Source organism: Malaclemys terrapin, chromosome 13 (genome assembly GCF_027887155.1).
Source record: "Malaclemys terrapin pileata isolate rMalTer1 chromosome 13, rMalTer1.hap1, whole genome shotgun sequence".
NCBI lineage: Eukaryota > Metazoa > Chordata > Testudines > Emydidae > Malaclemys > Malaclemys terrapin.
The window spans coordinates 846,348-865,807 of record NC_071517.1 but is presented as its reverse complement, the minus strand read 5'-3'; the positions used below and the strand labels follow the sequence as shown (position 1 = coordinate 865,807).

Here is a 19,460-nt window from a genome sequence, read left to right as displayed (position 1 = left end):
AAACCCCTAGCTACAACGACCAAATGGCTGGGATTCCCAGGGGTTCCTTAGAGCGAGGGCATACTGTATACTCCCACTTAAGACCAGACTCTTCCTCCTCACTTGGTGGAAGATGCTTCCCCTCACACAGAAATAGACCTCGTGTGTCTGGAACCTCGGGACTACAGCCTGCTGTACTGGAAATGCAGGTGGTGGGCATGAAGGTGGCTTTACATTAGACTGTAAACGCTTCTGCTGAGGGACCTGTTCTTCCTAGCTGTTCGTACAGCCCCCAGCACAGGGGGGCCCTTAGGTGCTAATGCAATGCAAACAGTACAAGTTTGGTCTATTGGATATGGGTTTGGAGTCCTGGGCAGATTGACTGTTTTTGCTGTATGTAAATAAACTCACCTGATTTTACTTGAACTTTTGGGGCAGGGACCTGTGCATCTGGGAAGCCCCTCACACACCTTCTGGGGCATTATAATAACAGTTTTGTATATGGCTAAGAAGCCTAAAGTGGCCTGCCCTCAGAAGACATGGCATTAAATCAGAGGGAGAAGGGAACTACGCTCTGCTCTTTAATAAACTGATAGCAATGTTTAATTACTAACAAACCCCTCCACAGAGCTCCTGCCTGCAGATGGGCTCCAGTGGGCAGGCCCATTACCTCCTAGCCTAGGAGCAGCAGAGGGCCAGCTGTCAAAGCAGGAAAGGGTGGGGCGGGGCACTCCATCAGCAAGGCTGCCAAGGACAGGGGAGTCACGGGGCAAAGGTACCCTAGTAAACACGAGGCTGTGGTCTCTGCACATCCCCGCCCCCCAGCAGTAAGTTCCTCCTGCCCCGGGGGCAAGCAGGCTGACCGACAGTCTGGAACGAATGGGAGAAAGTCCTGAGTTCACAGTTTACTTTGCAATTCAAGGTACCAAAAGTCTGAGGCAGCTCCACTGCTCCCACCAACCTGCTGGGGGCACACTCAGTCCTGCTGCACCCCCACCCCCACCCCGGCTCTCATTCCCAGATGGAGGGCTGATGAGACTGCTGCTCAGCCACCTCTAACGCTCCTGGATCCTAGTCTTGGTGACAGAGTCTGTGTGAACTGCCTGGAGTCAGAGTCAGAGTCAGCCCCCGTCAGCTGGCAGGAAACACCAAAGCTGGACACAGCAAATTCAACTGGGCTCCTTGAGGGTGGAGCGAAGCCATTGCAGCACATCGGGCAGCCCGGTGCCATTTCGGGCGCTGGTCTCCACCACAGTGATGGGCTGGTTAGCACAGGAAATGATATCTTGAATCCGGAACAGCGATTTCATCTCCACCAGGGACATGTAGCAGGGCAGGTCGCTGGAGCCACATTTGGGGATAGGAAGAAAGGGAGAGAGAGAGAGATTGTGCTAAACCATCAGTGACCCAACTTAGAGCAACTGGAATTTGCCATTTCTGTTAAGTGATCCCTGCGAGGGGCTGCACAGGGTGACTGGCCTTTTAGAGAGAATTAGGGCCAATTTACCCACAACTAAGGCTGGTCCGCCAGCCTTGGGGTTAACTGATTGCCCATGTGGTTGATTAGTCCTCAATTAGGGATGCACCTGACTGTAATAAAATAGCCAGAACTCAGTAAGGAAGGGAACCCAGCAAGGTGATCAGGGGGCCTCCTGGTCAGAGGAGACCCCCGGCAAGAAACAAGGGAAGCATTTCCGATACAATCATGGGAAAATGGATGAGAGCCGAATCCCAGCTCTGGAGAGTAGAACTGGCCGAGATCTTTATGCTATGTTAGCCAAGGGATTGGTGAGAGTACTGCCCAGCTCTGGGGAGCACTGGGAAGGCCGTGAGGTGGTATTTTATGTTAAGGGCAGAAGGACTGGTGAGAACAGTACTCCAGATCTGGGGAGGAGAGCTGCGGGGAGGGGTGTTGTGAACAAGGAAGATACAGAGACCATGTAAGAGGAATCTCCAACTCTGGAGCTAGGAGTGGGACCCAGGACCTGAGTGGAAGCTCTTTCCTTGTTTGGGATTTGTCCTGTTAATTAAAGGAATATTCTTTAGTGCAAGCTTGTTTGGACTTGGTTACAAAGACAGGTTGGGAAAACTGAAGCAGCACCTCTAGTGCTGCAGCTGGTTGCTATGGGATGGCAGAGGGCCCTCAGTGGGACCAGATGAAATGGATAATCTGAAACGGGTAGAGTATTCCCCCAGCCTACCTGCCTCTCAGGGACTTATCTGTCTGCAGATGACGATATAGGCAAAAAGTGACAGGAGTCCCAGATTTCCTCCCTTTGCCCTTCCCCCATGGAGACAGATCACTTTCAGCCTGGAGGAATCCTTGCCTTACATCTTATTGAACAGGATCAGGACGGATGCCGAGGCAAGCTGCTCTGCGGAGAGGAGCGACAGGAGCTGGACGCAGGATGAAGAGATCTGGGTGGGGTTAGCCGCATCAATCATGAACTGGGAAGAAGCAGAGTGAAAGATCCAGGTGGGGAATTAATTAAAATGTAAGGCAGTCGCTTGGGAGATGCGGGTTACCCCACAGACCAGCTCCAGAACAGGGAGTGGGAGGAGATTAAAACATGAGGGAAACGAAGTGAGAGGGCCTGGTGTAGAGTTCTGGGGGCCCTTCCCTGGATTTGTAGCCCCACTCCACAGGCCACTTGATGATGATGTGCCCCCCCAGCCATGCCTATAAACACACAGGGCCCCAGTTGCTCAGGAGTAGCACAGCTCGAGATGACGGCGTCACCCTGCTGTAAAATGGGTGAGTGAGATTAGAATCAAGCCCACAAGGTGATCCAGAGGGATCTCACGAGCCCTGAGTGGTAAGTTGCAGGGAGAAGTTGAGGCATGAAAAATGGAAGGCCAGTGAAGAGTCTGGCCCTGAGGTGAGGTGTTCCCTCACTCCATGGCCAGTTCCACTCGTTCGAGGGCTTTGGGCAGGGACAGTAGGACCTGTGCTACTGTGGAAGGGTTAGAGTTTTCAATAAGTGTCAGTAAATGTTGATTTCACTGTACACACAAATGGGTGAAAAATTATTTCCATTGACAAGTCAAATTTACAGATAGGCAAAGTAAGAAAAATGTTGCTTGAGAATGTGAGAGACTCAGAGAATTGTCTGACACCCCCTCCCATTTTCTGCAACTGTGAAAATTTAAATCAATAAAAATTTGAAAAAATACTTAAAAATAAACAGTGATTATTTGCTGAAATTATTTAAAAAAAAATCTATTTCTGCCAGGCCTAATTATGTCTAAACACAAGTGATTTCCCCTTGAGTGAGCATTACAATGCAAACAACTTTACACAGTGACAAGAGGCAGCGTGGTCTGAGCATGGCCAGGACTCCTGGGTTCTATTTCATTCTGCCATTGACTTGCTGTGGGGTCTTGGGAAAATCACTTCCTCTCTCTCCGTGCCTCTGCCTATCCAGATGTACAATGGGATGTATCTCCCTCTCCAAGAGGGAGCTGTTACCATTACTCAGACATGGTGGGTCAGTCGACCCTCCACATGCAGTGCAAGGCAGTTCCAATGTAGCCTGAGCCAATGGATTGTTGGGTTAGATGTTGATGGGCCAGGAAAAGGTCACATTCAGAATCTAGACCCAAGGGATGTGCACTCACCAGGACAGCGCTGCAGTCTCCATAGTAACTAGGCCAGATAGGGCCCATGCAGCCCCCCAGCTCCCGAATCGTGATCTTCTTCTGGATCAGAAGGTCAGTTAGATTTGTACCCACCTGCAAGGTTAGAAGACAACACCAGCCAGAGTCAGTCTCTGTAGAGACGTTTGTGTTCCTCACAACCGAGTCCATCTCTTGTTAGTACATCACGGAGCTGCTGGTTAAAAAAGTGACCCTTTGAGGCCTGTCTACGCTGCGAAAGAGGACCACTGCGTGGGGGTAGCTGTGCTGCAAATGACACTGTTCTATTCATAAGGGAGAACCCGCAAAAGCAAGAGGATTGGATTGGATTACTAAGGCTGCAGTAAATCAAAGAAGAGGGGCAGCTATGGGAAGAAACTTCCCAGCAGCAGTTCAGTCAGCAGTCACCTGCAGGGCCCCCTCCACACCATTCAGGGTTTAAGCAGGTGTCACATAGGGATGGGATTCCCTGGGACTGACCAAGTGGAGCAACATTGGCTGAACTGGTATCAGAAGGTTTCTGCTGATGTCTTCTGACACGTGCAGGTTCCTCAGGGGCGGCCTTTTGTTCTGTGTAGCCGCTAGCCAGGCTGAGTCTCCCTGGCTCTGTTAACACCTTACTAACACAAATGCAACAGAATCCTGGCCCCACTGCCTCACACTGACCCACCCACCCAGAGCGCAGCAGCTGGCCCCTCGCAAGGTTGATCTACAACTAGCTGAGCGATGCTGGACAGAAGTCCTGGTCTCGACTGAGCACTCAGACATGGCCACATGGGGCCAGCAAACGGCACCGAACACGCTGACGCTGTGAAATGCAGACAGGCCCAGTGAGCCAGAGCGCTGCCCTGGCCATACCGTGGGCAGTGTGGGGGGAGGCTCCCCAAGCTCTCGGGACCCATCCTTGGAGCACAGCTGTGCAGGAAGCTGTCAAGGAGCATGGGGGGAAGGAAGATCATCACCCAGACACGGCTTCACCCAGGCACCCAGGGGCTGGAGCTTGGAGCGCTGCCCCCGCCCCTCCCCCGGCTTGTGGGGGTTTCCATGGATACGGGGTTACAGTCTGGTTCAATGGCTCTCAGCCCCCCCATTGCTCCAGCACCTACCCGGGGGACCCCACAGCGCCGGCCGGAGACTAGAGCTGGGCATCGCCGCCCCGTCCTGGGAACGGGCACCCCCCCGGAACAGGCTGCCTCTGCCCCCTCTGGGCACCCCCTCGGGCACCCCATTCCCCCTCCCCGGGCACCTCCCGCCCAGCCCCCTCCCCTGCTCCGGGGACCCCCCCCGGGAACACGCCGCCTCAGCCCGCCCGGGACCCCCCTCCCCGGTCACCGCCCAGCCCCCTCCGTGCCCCCCGCCCCGGGAACCCCCCTCCCCAGGCACCCCCCCGCCCAGCCCCGCTCCGGACACCCCCCGGGAACACGCCGCCCCCCGGACACCCCCCAGCGCGCCCCGGACTCCTGCGGCCGAGGCGGGCCCCGCCGGGCGGGGCCAGGATATTCTGCAGCCGCTTCACCAGCAGGGTCTTGCCCACGCCCGAGGCCCCGAGCAGCAGGTACATGGGGCAGCGGGGCCCAGGCCCTCAGCGCCAGCCCATTGCCATGGAGACGCGCTGCCCCGCTTCCATTGGCGGATGCCGTAGAGGAGCTGAGCGCTCACTGGTTGGTTGTCCTGTCTCTCTGATCTCCCGGTATCCAACCACGACCCGTTCAGAGGAAGCCCCGCCCTAGCGGAAGGCGGAAGCGGAAGTGCGGCCTGTGGCGAGCTGAGGCCGAGCGGAGCCGGGTCGGCGGGTTTCGGGGGCACCATGGGCAGAGGCGGCGGCACCTTCGAGCGGCTCCTAGGTACCGGGGGGCCCGGGGCGCGCGCGAGTCGGGCGCTGGGCACGTGACCTTTGACCCTCGGCCCCGGCCGGGTCGGTGCGGCCCGGGGGCTGGTCCGGAGTCTGGGGCCCAGGGCCGGCGAGTCCGCCTGGGGCCGCGAGCCTCCGGCGGCCGGGCTGCAGCCTGCGGGGCTTAGCTGGGCGTGACCGACAGTAGCCCGGCCTGAGGCTCCCCTGCCCCATCTCGGGGGCCGGGGCCTGGGCTCTCCCTGGGAGCGGGGCCCAGGACCTACCCCGGGGGCCCTGCTCTCTAGCCTGAGCCCGACCAAGGTGGGGGTAACTCTGTACCGGCTTCTTCCCCTCACCCATCGTCCTCCAGCACTCGGGAGAGCCCTCTGCACAGGGACCGCTAGACCAAAGCAGACTGGGAAGAACTTCAAAAAGATCTCCCCGAACTAATGGCAAATGAAATGTAATGTGGATACATGTAAAGTAATGCACATTGGAAAAAATATCCCCAACTATACATACAATGTGATGGGGGCTAAGTTAGCTACAACGAATCAAGATCTTGGAGGAGTCATGGATCGTTCTCTGAAGACGTCCAGGCAGTGTGCAGCAACAGTCAGAAAAGCAAACAGGATGTTAGGAATCATTAAAAAGAGGATAGTCTCCGTCTTATTCTCTATCTTATTGCCCTTATATAAATCCATGGTATGCTCACATCTTGAATACTGCATACTGATGTGGTCTCTTCATCTCAAAAAAGATATACTGGCATTAGAAAAGGTTCAGAGAAGGGCAACTAAAAATGATTAAGGGTTTGGAACAGGTCCCATATGAGGAGAGATTAGAGTCTAGGACTTTTCTTGGAAAAGAGGAGACTAAGGGGGGGTATGATAGAGGTATATAAAATCATGAGTGATGTGGAGAAAGTGAATAAGGAAAAGTTATTTACTTGTTCCCATCATCTAAGAACTAGGGGCCACCAAATGAAATTAATGGGCAGCAGGTTTAAAACAAATACAAGGAAATTCTTCACACAGCGCACAGACAACCTGTGGAACTCCTTGCCTGAGGAGGTTGTGAAGGCTAGGACTATAACAGGGTTTAAAAGAGAACTGGATAAATTCATGGAGGTTTAGTCCATTAATGGCTATTAGCCAAGATGGGTAAGGAAGGGTGTCCCTAGCCTCTGTTTGTCAGAGGGTGGAGATGGATGGTAGGAGAGAGATCACTTGATCATTGCCCGTTGGTCCACTCCCTCTGGGGCACCTGGCATTGGCCACTGTCGGTAGACAGGACACTGGGCTGGGTGGACCTTTGGTCTGACCCAGTACGGCCGTTCTTATGGAATCACTTTTTCACTTGAAGCCCTGTAACAGTGATTTAAAGATCAACATCAATTATTTCACTGCTCTTCATAACAGATGTCTCCAGCCAATGCATCAGTGTGGGCCGCCTTTGTGAATCTCACCATTCTGCCCCACAACCAAGCCTGACACCTGACTCCCACACTGCCTGTGAGCAGGTATATGGTTATTCCAATACAGTGCTGGGAGGTGGCTCCTGGTGCTCATGGCAGAATGGGACCTTTGGTTTCTGCCCCCTTTGTTCTCCCTTTTAGCCCGTGTGCTTTTCCCTTACCATGGAAAACCCACCTTGCTAAAGATCAGGTTCTGCTACGTGACTAACAGCCTGGTAACAGAGTGGGCCGGGAGGTTCAGAACTGTGTCAGGGAGTGTGACACACCCAGGAAGCATAAAATATTGTTAACTAGAAAAATGGGTGTAGCTTTTGTGGGATGAGCAGAGTCTTGGTGTGGTGTCTAAATCATTCCTTTGACAAACCTGAAAATAATAACTATGACTGAAAGATTGAGAGTGTGGGGAGGCCCAAGTTTGTTAGTGGGTTATGGACATCAGCTTGGACAGCTGCAGTGACAGGATGGTAAGACTGCCGCATAGAAACCTAGATAGGTACAGAAAATATAAATCCTGAGTTATGCTAGCAGTACCTAGGAACCTCTTTCTGCAGCTTCATAGGCCGAGCTGGGGGGGTCATAACTTGTTCCTAAAAACTTACTGCAGACTGAAGTGTAACAAGTTTGGGAATTGAGTCCTTACATTTTCAGAGGAACAAGTTAATTTTGGTGAGGAAGCACCATAAAAACCCTGTACTCACCCACAGTGAATTCACACTGAGTGGATGTTTAAGAACAACCTTTGTTTTGCTATATGGGTTTTGAAACCTGAGGCACCTTGAAACCTCAAGGGACTTGGGAGGAGCCAAGCAGTCCTGATTAGCAGCACAAAAATACCAGGGATTGCGAAGAATCTGTGCAGTTACTGAGCGTCTCGGGGTCTGAATGAATGACGGGGAGTCACTTCTCATCCGAGTGAGATCTTCTTTGTGAATATAACTGAGAGGGTGAAACAGAGGCAGGCCAGTTCCAAACTAGCTAATGGATATTTCAATTCCTTGCAGATAAAGCTACCAGTCAGCTTCTGCTGGAGACAGACTGGGAATCCATCCTGCAGATCTGTGATATGATTCGTCAGGGAGACACTCAGTAAGTGCCATATCACTTCCTGACATGCTCTAAGCATTGACATCCTTTTCTGCCCTGCTCACTGCATGAAGGCTAAGAACACAGGACTAGGCACCCTGGGTCAGCCCACGGGTCCACCCAGGCTGTTAATTTATGTGGTACAGGTGACGATGCAATTCAGCATCTTGAGATAACGTTTCTGACTGGGGAAGCTGCAGCTCATGTTCTACCTGGGATCCTGAGAGAAAATGGGCCTTGAATATCACTGGTCTTCCTCTTTTTCTGCTTGGCCTCTGGAGTTGCCCATGCCATAAATTGTGTTCTTTCCCATTGCAAGGATGGGGTTAGTGGACTATTAAGTGGCAGCTGGACTCTTCCTGCAGGTTCTCATCTGTCTGAAAAATGTGTGTGCTCTCTCTCTTTTTCCAGAGCTAAATATGCAGTCGGTGCTATCAAGAAGAAAGTCAATGACAAGAACCCCCATGTGGCTCTCTACGCACTAGAGGTAACCTGAAGCCAACCCAGCAGAGTGAAGTCTCTCCAGGCCTCTAGTAACATGTAGCCCAGGTGGACACTTGCTCTTCCACAGACTTTTCTCTGAGGAATGAAGTCTATGCAAACTGTCCCCCCAGGAGTGCAGCTGACAGTTGTGCAGAGCTCACCCTCCTCTGATGCTGTAGCTTGGAGGGCCTCAACCCATGGCCTGTGATCTGCTGACCCTGTTTCTTTATTTCCAGCTGCCATACTGAATTAAACCTCTAAAAAAAGACATGAAATCCTGTCATGCTGTTGCTCTACCAAGCAGGTGGTTGCTTTAATTGCAATTGGGACATTATGGGATCCTAAATGGCAGGGAGGCAAAGGCCCCCAGTAAGTTTAGGGGTGTGTTTCTTGTTATATCTCTACATTAAAGTGTGACCCTACTATTACCAAAAAGTCAAGACCCCCAGTTCAAGATGCTGTCGGGCTTTTGGAAGTAGCAGATGTTTCTCTGACTGAAGTTGGCACGAAGTGCTCTGGGTTAGGAGGTGCCCCCTGGCTTGTGTGCAGGTTACAGTGCCCTGCAGCCAGGCGCAGTCCACGTTGCGACTCTGCTCTCATGCTGCTGGTCCTGGGCTCTGTAGGGGACTGTGGGTATTAATCTAATCTAGTTCTTTTTCCTTGCAGGTCATGGAGTCTGTGGTCAAGAATTGTGGCCAGACAGTCCATGATGAGGTGGCCAATAAACAGACTATGGAGGAGCTGAAGGAACTATTCAAGGTAGAAGCACCTTGCTCACTTGTTTCCCTCTGGATGGGGTTGGGGGAAAAAGGTGGAGGTGCTGAAACTGTAAATGCAGCATCTTTCTAGGTCACTGTTAACACAGAGGCCCTTGGGGATTTGGAAACGGGGCAGCAGGAGGACATGGGAGAAGCAGAGTGGGGAGCCCCTGTGTAGAAATTCCTGTCAGAAGGAGTGAGCTGGATTGCTCAGGTGAACCAGAGGGTCTGTGTTACTTGGAATTTCTCATGAAGCATCATGGGCAGCTCCAGGAACCAGCTGCTGGGGAGGGAGTATCATGAGAGCAAAGCTGCTGTCAGGCTGTGGAAGGAATGATGGCTAACACTGCAGCACATTGGGGGCTCTTTGGGGGCCATTTGATGGCAAGTCCTCACCTTGGTATTGGGCTTGGTTTAGTCAGAGCCAGCGAAGGCGAGTGAAAATACCCATCTGTGGGGGTGGACACACAAGGTGGGGGGGCTGGTAGGAAGAGGTGCTGGAGGGGGATGTGGGCTTTCTTCCCATAACCCAAGATGAGATGGAAAGTTTAAAATGGATAAAGAAATCCCTTTACTCTGAGTGCGTAACTAATGTATGGGACAAGCTGCTGTAGGATGTCGATATCAAGCCAATAGCCGAGCAAGATTTAGAACTAAGCTTAGATGCTGGTATGAATGAGAACAACATGTTCAGTGACACCGGTGGGATGATGCTTACATGGACTCTTGATTCTCACGTTCCGGGGCACAAGCGCCTCTCCAGCTGGGGTGGAGACAGGAAGATGTTCTCCTCCCCATCTCCAAGGCACACAGTGGGACAGGAGTACACAGCTGAGTTCAGTAAAGGGATTTTACTCCTTCCTCTGTAGCATCTACCACTGACTGCTATCCGAGGCAGGTGCCTGGCCATGTCTAGCAGCTCCTGTCTGAGTGTTGCTAATTCTGTCAAGGGGTCTCTTCTCCTACTGTCCTCTTCCGGGGAAGACTCTGGCCTAGTTCAGCTAGCTCTGGCCTGACCTAGTACCTGCTGCCTTGAGCCTGGCTTCTCTTGATTTACAATGGCAGCCACTAAGTCAGGTGGCAGGGGCAGCCCTGGTATCCTAGAGTTCAGTGCGGCTTGAGCATACTGTCTATGCTGCGGGGGGAGGAGGGCGTGTGCTTATACGCTTGGGGTTCCCCAGACCTGTGCAAACGAGGGGCTCTGAGTCGGTCCATTTGAGCCCTGGGGCAGCCTCTCCTCAAGGGTGCTTTCTGTCTGGCCAGGCACTCATTGTGTACCCTGGGCTCCGTGGGTTGCTAATGTAAAACACCTGTTATGTCACAGTCACTGCCTCTCTAGTGGCTGACACCATACTGAATGTAGGCTCATGGACCGCTCAGAGGGGCTTTGGGGTAGGTATTGAGCTTCCCAAATATAGGATCAGATCAACAGTCTCTGATTCTGCTCAGGTTCTTATGTGAGCTGTGCTCGGAGCTCCCTAAATGACCGAGGTGCATTCTTGCTCATTTCTTTAGAGACTTTCACTCTTCTGAATCCCTGACTGCTGCTGAAGTAATTTGGGTGGCCCCTTGGCTGTGGGGTTCTGTCGTCACTCTCTTTGTGGTGCAGGCTCCTCGCAGGTCTGACTGAGTTCGGAGCTGCAGATGTCTCTACAAACCTGTACTGAGCTCGCCCTCAATTGAATGTGAAGCTTGAGAGTGCTTGGAATCTGTGTCTCTGCTTGCTGAGGGAATTTCCAGAGCAGCCAGTCATGTGATTTGGTGATGACATGATCAGCTGATGGCAGGGTCCTCTTGGAGGCTGGTTCAGACTGAAACAGGCTGTGCGGAGCTGCTTGCAGCTTCCGGAGCTGCTCAGGCCCTCCTGCCTGTTGAAGGTCAGGAATTCCTCCTGTTGCCTGGGGTATGTTTAGTGTGTTCCTGACGGGGTGGGGTTGTGAACTGGAGTTAGTGTCTGTGAGCTGAGGGATGCCGGGACCCAGAGCTGAGGCAGGTTGTGACTAATGAGACGTGATTAGTCATTCTCATGAATTGCTGTGACTGCATGGTGACGGTTCCTGCTGGTGGGAGTGAATTGAGGACGCTTGGATACCCCGAGAAATTAGCCTGGCCTGCATAAAAGGGAAGCAGCTAGGAAAGGCCCTTGGGGGCAAGTGGGGTGCAATCAAGATGCTTTGGAGAAGGATCCCATTCTCCCTGCTGCCCTGGGGAACACCTTGGTCCGAAGGATTTTAGTCCCATGTTCTTTTCTTGGGTGGCGTTCAGCCCTCCTGTTAGGGGAGGGGGCTAAGTGGGCCACTGCATTTGCCTTTATTAAAATGCTCTTCCATTGGTCGGTGCCTTATGTGAATGGGGCGAGTCCTCCCCAGTCTCCTGCTCTCACTGCAAGCAGCGCCTTGCTGGCCTGTTTCGTGTTGGCCCCTCACTCCACGGTATGCGTGTCTCACCAGGACACAGCGGAGGGTGAGTATCACAAAGAGCCCCCACCACAGCCCGTGCTTTCCCCTCTGTGCAGAGACAAGTGGAAGTGAACGTTCGCAATAAGATCTTGTACCTGATCCAGGCCTGGGCTCACGCCTTCCGCAACGAGCCCAAGTACAAGGTGGTGCAGGACACCTACCAGATCATGAAGGTGGAAGGTAAGGACTCAGTGGGGGAAAAGGGGCAGGTGAGTCTCCCATTGCGCTGACAGCCAAGCACAGAGGATGAGCCATGGGAGGGCAGGGAGCAGGCAGCAGTGCCAGCCAGGTGTGGGAGAAGGGCTGGTACAGACAGGTTTACACACAGTGGCCTCCCTGCTACCTGATGGACCTGTTGGGGTGACTTGAATCCAGTTCCTGTTGCAGAGAGGCCTCCACCAGATGGCTGCTTCACCCTGGCCCTGCAGCCCACTAGGAATGATGTGGTTTGGCAGAAGTCCCTGGAAGCCAGAGCTGGAATGTTCTTCTAGGAAACTTGCACATCCTCCTGGGAATGGCTCCGTTCCTGGGGTGGGCAGCTGAGAACTTGGATGTGTGTCTGGGTTTCCCCAAAGTGCTGGGTGCATTGGAAGGCAGTGCCTGTGATTTTGGGCATTAACGCCACTGATTCTGCCTGGGATGAGTGGCTGTGAATCTGCGGGAGTCCCATCGTGGCAGGAAATGCCGCATTTCTCACCCTGATCTCAGGCTTCCAACATATGTTTTACCAAAGGGCCCCAGTTGCCTAGTCTGAGTGTGTGTGGCCGGGGTTGTGCTCTGCATTCGGAGTAGACTTGAGCCAGACCTGGGAGCAGAGGAATGCCCTAGGATCTGATCACCGATGTACGGACACTTGCTCTCCCAGCTCCCCTGTGAGGCAGGTGATGTGGCTCAAGTTAAGTGATTGCTTAGAACTCCTGCACAGATGGCAAAGCAGGGACTAGAACCCAGGAGCCCTGCCTCTGTCCCCAGCTCTGAGCACTAGGCACCACTGCTTCCAGTCTGGTGGGATCCCACTTTACAATGAGATGTTGTTCCACTCTTCCTGCAGGTCATGTGTTCCCAGAATTCAAGGAGAGCGATGCCATGTTTGCTGCAGAAAGGGTGAGCTCCCCAGTGCAGAGCGGTGGAGAGGAGCTCTGGCATTACAGAGGGGGCTGCTGCTGTCATTTCTATCCGACCCTTCAACTGGTGGTCAAATAACATTAAATCCCAGAATCCCAAAGCGCCTTCTGTGTGTTGTACAACTGCCTGGATTCTATACACCTCACCGGAGCGCAGCCAGCCCTGGGGCGGGGGAGAGTTCAGGAAAGGAAGTGCAGAATCCCCTCTCCCCTGGACCTGCCCCTGCAGGGAGCCAATACCGAGCACGTAGGGATCAGTAATCCCACATGAGGGCAGCCTCCCAGTCTTGTGGCTTGCCAAGGGCTCCTCCAGCAGCACAGTCTGCCCAGCACGCTAGGGCGTCACTGGCTCAGCACAGGGGCATCCGACCGTGACTCACTTCTGTGGCCGGTGGCTGCCGGAGCAGACTTGCAGGGGAGAGGGCCTCCTGCTGCAGGGGTCTCCCCACTCCAGGGAATGGCCTGGCTTGGGCTAGCCAGTGGGAGCTCCAGGGTGGCAGCCCGAGAGGCCCTCTGGAGCCAGCGTCAGGGCTCTGGGTGCTAGGCCCTGGTCCTTTCCTTACGCAGGTTTCTGTGCTCTGTGGCAGGCTCCTGACTGGGTGGATGCTGAAGAGTGTCACCGATGTCGAGTGCAGTTTGGGGTCGTGACCCGCAAGGTGGGTGCTGCTGCTTATTCCTCTTTAGTTCCCTTCCCTGCATGACACTGCTGGGGCCTTGGTCTCCTCTTCCCTTGTCCCACAGTGTGGGCTTGGCTGGGAAGCTGAGCTTTAGGGGAAGGGGGCCAGCAAGCACCCTGTGCAATGGGCATGGAGGGGCACAGCCCTGGTATTGGGAGGGTGCCCCCTAGTGCCAGCTGCCAAGGCTGACCTCGTCCCTCTCTTTGCAGCATCACTGCCGGGCCTGTGGGCAGATCTTCTGTGGAAAGTGCTCCTCCAAGTACTCCACCATCCCCAAGTTTGGCATTGAGAAGGAGGTGCGAGTGTGTGAGCCCTGCTACGAGCACCTCAACAAGTCAGTATCTCCAGGGGGTTCTGCACACCGCACGTGGGTTGGAGCGGCGGGGGCTGGCGGGCATGGGGCTGGCCTTCTGGAGCAAGAAAGGGTCACCTCAGCCCTGTGTACTGGAGCCTTTCTGAGTCGGGTCCCCAGGGGCTGGGCAGCCTGGCAGGAGAGCTGCCTCTTTGGAGACCGGAGGGATTCAGGAGATGCCACTCAACGATGGGAGTGTACTGGTGATGCCAAGGCCTGGCTGTGCTGCCTCCATTGCCCCCATCCACTGACTGCTAGCTGGGAGCCGTGCTCCTCGTTGGGGCTGGGGTGGAGTAGGGCCATGGCCCTCGCTGGGGCTGGGGCAGCATGGGGCCAGGCAGGGCTCAGGAATGCTGCCTGTAGGCCCTGGTCTCTACTGTCACCTCTATCTGATTGTAGGAAAGCTGAGGGCAAAACTGCTACCACCACTGAGCTGCCACCCGAGTACCTGACCAGCCCCCTTTCTCAGCAGTCCCAGGTAAGTGGCTGTCCTGCCTGCCAGGGGCAAGCTGGGCTGCAGACAGGGGTAGCCCCAGCGGTTCCCTTCTCCTCCTGCTCACTGTCCCACTGAGCAGCCCCCTCTCCATCTGCAGCTGCCCCCGAAGCGTGACGAGACGGCCCTCCAGGAGGAGGAGGAGCTCCAGCTGGCCATCGCTCTCTCGCAGTCGGAGGCCGAGGAGAAGGAGAGGATGGTTTGTACCCAGCTCTAGGGCTGCATGAGGGAGCACTGACTGGATGCTCCCCAAGCCTCTGGCAGGTTACTGCTGTGGGCTTTGCACCAGCAGATCCCCAGCCCTGGGCTGGACGGAGCCCTTCCCTGGTGCATAGTGGGTCGAGGGGGGTGCTGCGCTGCACTGCAGGTCTAACCCCTCCCATGGATCTGGGCTGAGGGTCTCTTTCACCAGGATAGTGAGGGCTGGTGCTGATCCTGCCTGTGGGGCAGGCCCCATGGAGACACTAGCAGCTTGTGCTAGTGAATGTGCAGTGGCTGGCCTGGCCTGTGCAAGGTGCTTCACCCTCCAAGACAGTCTCGTCTCGTGCTGTTGAGCTGGACAGTTCTCAGGGCTGATCTTGTACTTCCCTCTGCAGAGACAGAAAACGACCTACTCCGTGTACCCGAAGGCTGAGCCCACGCCTGTCACCTCGTCCGCACCCCCAGTCAGCACCCTCTACTCCTCCCCTGTGGTAAGTGCTCAGCCACCCTGTTGGATCAGCGCCCCCAGCCCCAGATCTCTTTGCCAGGTCACCGGGGTAAATCCTTGTTCGGAGGGAACTAAAGCCGTGAGAACATGGCGCTGTTCAGCCCCTTCCTGAAAACACTGCTGTGCTGGGGGCGCCCAGGAGACCCAGCTCTAAACACTGGGCGCACTATTCCTCTGTCGCATGGACAGGAAGTGAACCACCACCTGGCCGAAGGAAGAAAGAAGTGCCCGCTGTCCCTCCCAGTTCTGCACTCCTGCTGTTTCCTGGCACTGGGTGGCAGGATATGCACAAGTCTGGGCAGGGTACCTGTCATAGCAGTGAGTTGTGTAGTGGGCTGCGGAGTCCCCATGTGTCTCTAAGATCTGACGTCCCCCCTCCTCTCTCTCTTTCTCCCCAGAACTCCTCTGCTCCGCTGGCTGAGGACATCGACCCCGAGGTAAGGACACAGGCCCTTCTGGCGCACAGCGTAGGCTGGTTCCCAGTCAGGCTTTGGCGCTGATCTTCTACCTCTGCTTTTCCCGGCAGCTGGCTCGGTACCTGAACCGTAACTACTGGGAGAAGAAGCAGGAGGAGGTTCGCAAGAGCCCCACCCCGTCTGCTCCACTGTCGCTCTCCGAGCCAGCTGCCCAGCCTGGGGAAGCTCATCCCATCCCACTCGGTGTCGTGGAGGTAAGATAGGGGCCCGGTCTCGCACCCATCTCTCTGAGGTCTGGCGGGGTCAGTTTGAATCAATGCTCCCTGGGAATTGCCTGACACCAGCCTCGCCCCGGTGATAAAGCACAAGTCCGGCTCCGGTCTCAGTGTGGGTTGTGGATCCCCACTCCCGAGAGCCTGGGGCTCAGGGGCTAACTGTGCTGCCCTGTGTCTCCAGCAGCAGTACCAGAATGGGGAGTCCGAGGAGAACCACGAGCAGTTCCTGAAGGCTCTGCAGAATGCTGTCACCACCTTCGTCAACCGTATGAAGAGCAACCACATGCGGGGCCGCAGCATCACCAACGACTCAGCCGTGCTCTCCCTCTTCCAGTCCATCAACAACATGCATCCCCAGCTGCTGGAGTTGCTCAACCAGCTGGATGAGCGCAGGCGTAGGTGGCTTCTGCTCCATTCCCCGGGGCAGGACACGACTGCTCCCTGCCAATGGCTTGGGAGCAGCTCTCTGGGACTGTGCGGAGACGGCCTGGGGGGTCTCTGTGGAGGGGCGTACCCCATCTCAGGTCTGGCTGGGGGCCACCTGCTCTATCTGGAGGCAGCTAGTGCTCAGGGTTGGGTGAGCTCAGCAGATAGCAGGCCTGGATGCTGCCTTGCCCTGCAGGAGCCTGATGCTGCGTTTCTCTCCCCAGTGTACTATGAGGGCCTGCAGGACAAGCTGGCGCAGATCCGGGATGCTCGCGGGGCCCTGAATGCTCTGCGGGACGAGCACCGCGAGAAGCTGCGCCGGGCGGCCGAGGAGGCAGAGCGCCAGCGCCAAATCCAGTTGGCACAGAAGTTGGAGATCATGAGACAGAAGAAGCAGGTGAGACAGAGAAGCCTTTTCCAGGTGCCTCATAGAGGGCAGGTGTCGTGCCAGGGCCATTCCCAGGGCTTGCTGGTGGCCCTGGCAGCTGTTCCAGCTTGTGCCCTGGGCTGGGCTGCTGTTGGGCGGCTGGAGGCAGCACTAGTCTGTGGAGCGGGCGGAGTCTCTGGGGCTGGCCTTGGTGTATGAGCTGCATGGCCAGGCTCCTGATGTGTGTGGTGGTGCCGCTCCCTGCAGGAGTACCTGGAGATGCAGCGGCAGTTGGCCATCCAGCGGCTGCAGGAGCAGGAAAAGGAGAGGCAGATGCGCCTAGAGCAGCAAAAGCAGACCATCCAGATGAGAGCCCAGATGCCAGCTTTCTCTCTGCCCTACGCCCAGGTACAGCGGCCATGCCAGGGAGCCCTCCCATGAGCACTCACCCCAGAACTCTCCCCTTCCTTCACGCTCTCTCCTTTTTGCAGCTCCAGGCCATGCCAGCAGCAGGAGGGGTGATCTACCAGCCATCCGGTCCCACCAGCTTCCCAGGCACCTTCAGCCCCGCAGGCTCGGTGGAGGGCTCTCCCATGCACAGTGTGTACATGAACCAGCCAGCTCCCAGCAGCACTGGCCCCTACGCACCGATGCCTGTGGCAGGGGCAGGTGAGAGCCTGGGCCAAGCAGAGGTAGGCAGGGCTGGAATGCAGCAGCATCCCCTCACTGTGCCCTCTCTGCTCCAGATCCCAACATGGTGAATGCCTACGTGTACCAGGCAGGAGCAGGAGGTGGGCAGGCAGCGCCGCAAGGGCAGGTGGTTCCCACCACCAACCCAGCCTACTCCTCGTATCAGCCGACTCCGACGCAGGGCTACCAGGCAAGTGAGCAGAGCGCTGGGTCCCCCTTGCCCGCAGTGTGTCGGACTCGCGGTAAATCTGCAGTGGGTGGCACAGGATGTCCCCTCCCAGGCCCTTGGGATCCCCTGCTGCACAGTGGGGGTGGGGATCGGTCCCAGATTGCTGGGTCTCCCCTGGTGTCCCCTGTGGGATGGGTGGAGCCAGCTGCTCCCTGGACCCTGAGGGTGTTGGGGGAGAGCTGTGTGGCTGCTTGGAGTGCCCCAGGCTCACCCTGTGCTCTTCCCCATAGAACGCTGCCTCCCAGTCACAGAGCATCCCTGCCATCTCGCAGGCCCCCCAGTCTGTCTCCATGGGGTACCAGCCCTACAACATGCAGGTGAGCACCCCCCAAGGGTGAACGGCTCGGTGCCCTCTTGCAGCCTGGCTTGGGGATGGGTGTTGGTTGCTGTGGACACTGCTCACCAGCCAGGGAGTGAGGGTAAAGGGGGCCCCTGCTGGGGGAAGGGCAATAGGGCTGCATTTTCTGTATCCCCTTTACCCATGTAGGAGACCTACCCTGGCCCTTCACTGTTGCTGTTCTGGACCCCAGGTCCCTGGCAGCGTGAGCCCACTGGGCCTGGCTGGGAGCTCGGGGGGCCTTTGCCCCCTCGGTAAGGGGCAGAGGTCTGGCGGCTGGTCTGATTGCTCTCCCCTGCCCCCGCTCTAGGGCCTCATGTCGACCCTTCCTGGGCAGGAGCCGGCTCTGAGCAGCCTGCCACCCCAGCAGACTTACCTCTCGGGACAGCAGCCCATGTATCAGCAGGTGAGTCTGCCAGCCCTGCACGAACCCAGCGTCTCCTCGTCACCCTCACTTCAGCTCCCTCCCCACGCGGTCGGTCACCAACTGCCCTGATTACCCCCCCCCCACCAGCACCCTTATTGCCAGGAGCCTTGGCTGTGGCCCTGCCTCCCCCACGTGGGGCGCTGAGACCTCCAGATCCAGGTGTATTCACCTGGGGGTTGGGCATGGGTGGGAGTGACCAGCTGCGGCCCTGTGCCACCTCCAGCAGCCCTCTGGGTAAGGTTTGGGGGAGTGGGGTGCCAAGCAAGAACTGCCTCTTAACAAAGAGTTTGTCTGTTCCAGATGCCTCCCCCTGCAGGGCCCCCCCAGCAGCAGCAGCCTCAGCAGGCCCCGTCGCAGGTACAGCAGGCCCAGGGCAGTGGCGAGGCCCAGCTCATCTCATTCGACTGATCTCGGCGAGGGGGGCTGCCCAGTGTAACACTATTGTCTGCAGGAGTCACTTATGTACTTAACTAGCCATTTCTGTCTCTTCCCCACCCCCTTCCCTGTGGAACGGCCCTGCTCAAGGCGGGGTGGGACCCTGGGGCCCCACCAGCTGGCATGCACCCTCCTGGCCTGGCAGGGACCTCCCTGCTGCTCTGGCTCCCTGAGGCTTTTTCCTTGCCCTGTCCTCACCTGGCTGAAATGTGTCATGGTTGCTGGAAGTTGTGAACCTCCCCACCCCCACCAACAGGTGAAGAACGAGTGGGCGCTTGGCCCTTCAGGAAGAAACTTCCGCAAGGCAGAGGCTGCAGCCTGGCTGCTGGGCTTCCCCCCCAGGGCTGTGTGGGCAGGATGGTGACTGAGAGTCAGCCCTGAGAAGAGCTCCAGGAACGTGGGCACTAATGCCACAGGCCAGGGACTCCCTTCCCTGCTCTGCAGCAGGCGAGAGACTTAAACATGCCCTAAGCTTGCTGCTGTCCTGACCCTAGAACAAATGGGGCAAGGAGCTCTGAGCAGAGCTGCCCCTGTGCACACAGCACAGCCTCTATCACTATCCCTCTCTGCAGCGTGCACCATGGCTGGCTCTTCTGCCCCAGGAGGAGCTGAGCCCCTCACCACAACCCTGATCCCCTGCCCCTCCGTGGGAGCCTGGCCCTGCCGCATGCCCTATGCCCATATCCTCCACCCCTCCTTGGGAGCCTGGACCCTCCCTGCTTTCTGAACACTCATCTCTCATATGTAGTGGTGGAGTAGCCGGAATGGAAACAGTGACAATAAAATGTATTTAAAGA

At 56.1% G+C, this 19,460-nt stretch overlaps 2 protein-coding genes across 6 annotated transcripts; one reads left to right on the top strand and one right to left on the bottom strand.

Moving 5' to 3' along the window:
• Positions 1-547: 547 nt before the first annotated feature.
• ARL16 (ADP ribosylation factor like GTPase 16) lies at positions 548-5,221 on the bottom strand. Of its 3 annotated transcripts, none has more exons than XM_054048100.1 (5): positions 5,116-5,221; positions 4,474-4,532; positions 3,598-3,711; positions 2,312-2,427; positions 548-1,320 (listed from the first exon to the last, which is right to left on the bottom strand). In XM_054048100.1, exons 1-5 carry the CDS (start codon positions 5,174-5,176, stop codon positions 1,149-1,151), a joined length of 522 nt encoding a protein of 173 aa, XP_053904075.1. In that variant the 5' UTR covers positions 5,177-5,221; the 3' UTR covers positions 548-1,148. The 3 variants fall into 3 exon arrangements, with proteins under 3 accessions (XP_053904075.1, XP_053904078.1, XP_053904079.1); XM_054048103.1 differs by having other exon boundaries at positions 4,474-4,542; positions 5,132-5,191; XM_054048104.1 differs by lacking the exon at positions 4,474-4,532 and having other exon boundaries at positions 5,132-5,191.
• A 144-nt stretch (positions 5,222-5,365) lies between these two features.
• HGS (hepatocyte growth factor-regulated tyrosine kinase substrate) lies at positions 5,366-19,460 on the top strand. Of its 3 annotated transcripts, none has more exons than XM_054048088.1 (21): positions 5,366-5,459; positions 7,925-8,009; positions 8,418-8,493; positions 9,156-9,248; positions 11,763-11,886; positions 12,758-12,810; positions 13,418-13,486; positions 13,717-13,841; positions 14,259-14,337; positions 14,453-14,551; positions 14,949-15,044; positions 15,460-15,498; positions 15,588-15,731; positions 15,937-16,147; positions 16,403-16,575; positions 16,813-16,953; positions 17,037-17,214; positions 17,292-17,425; positions 17,695-17,781; positions 18,112-18,207; positions 18,529-19,460. In XM_054048088.1, exons 1-21 carry the CDS (start codon positions 5,423-5,425, stop codon positions 18,634-18,636), a joined length of 2,247 nt encoding a protein of 748 aa, XP_053904063.1. In that variant the 5' UTR covers positions 5,366-5,422; the 3' UTR covers positions 18,637-19,460. The 3 variants fall into 3 exon arrangements, with proteins under 3 accessions (XP_053904063.1, XP_053904062.1, XP_053904064.1); XM_054048087.1 differs by having other exon boundaries at positions 15,934-16,147; XM_054048089.1 differs by lacking the exon at positions 17,695-17,781 and having other exon boundaries at positions 15,934-16,147.

What these genes read in the sequence shown, in the direction of transcription:
- HGS (XM_054048087.1), top strand. Translation starts at nt 5,423, where the DNA reads ATGGGCAGAGGCGGCGGCACCTTCGAGCGGCTCCTAG. An exon ending in ATTCGTCAGGGAGACACTCA is followed by an intron (nt 8,010 to 8,417) that starts GTAAGTGCCATA and finishes CTCTTTTTCCAG; the next exon opens with AGCTAAATATGCAGTCGGTG. An exon ending in CTGAGGACATCGACCCCGAG is followed by an intron (nt 15,499 to 15,587) that starts GTAAGGACACAG and finishes TTTTCCCGGCAG; the next exon opens with CTGGCTCGGTACCTGAACCG.
- ARL16 (XM_054048100.1), bottom strand. Translation starts at nt 5,176, where the DNA reads ATGTACCTGCTGCTCGGGGCCTCGGGCGTGGGCAAGACCCTGCTGGTG. An exon ending in GCTGGTGAAGCGGCTGCAGA is followed by an intron (nt 4,533 to 5,115) that starts ATATCCTGGCCC and finishes AGCTTCCTGCAC; the next exon opens with AGCTGTGCTCCAAGGATGGG. An exon ending in CTGATCCTGTTCAATAAGAT is followed by an intron (nt 1,321 to 2,311) that starts GTAAGGCAAGGA and finishes ATGTGGCTCCAG; the next exon opens with CGACCTGCCCTGCTACATGT.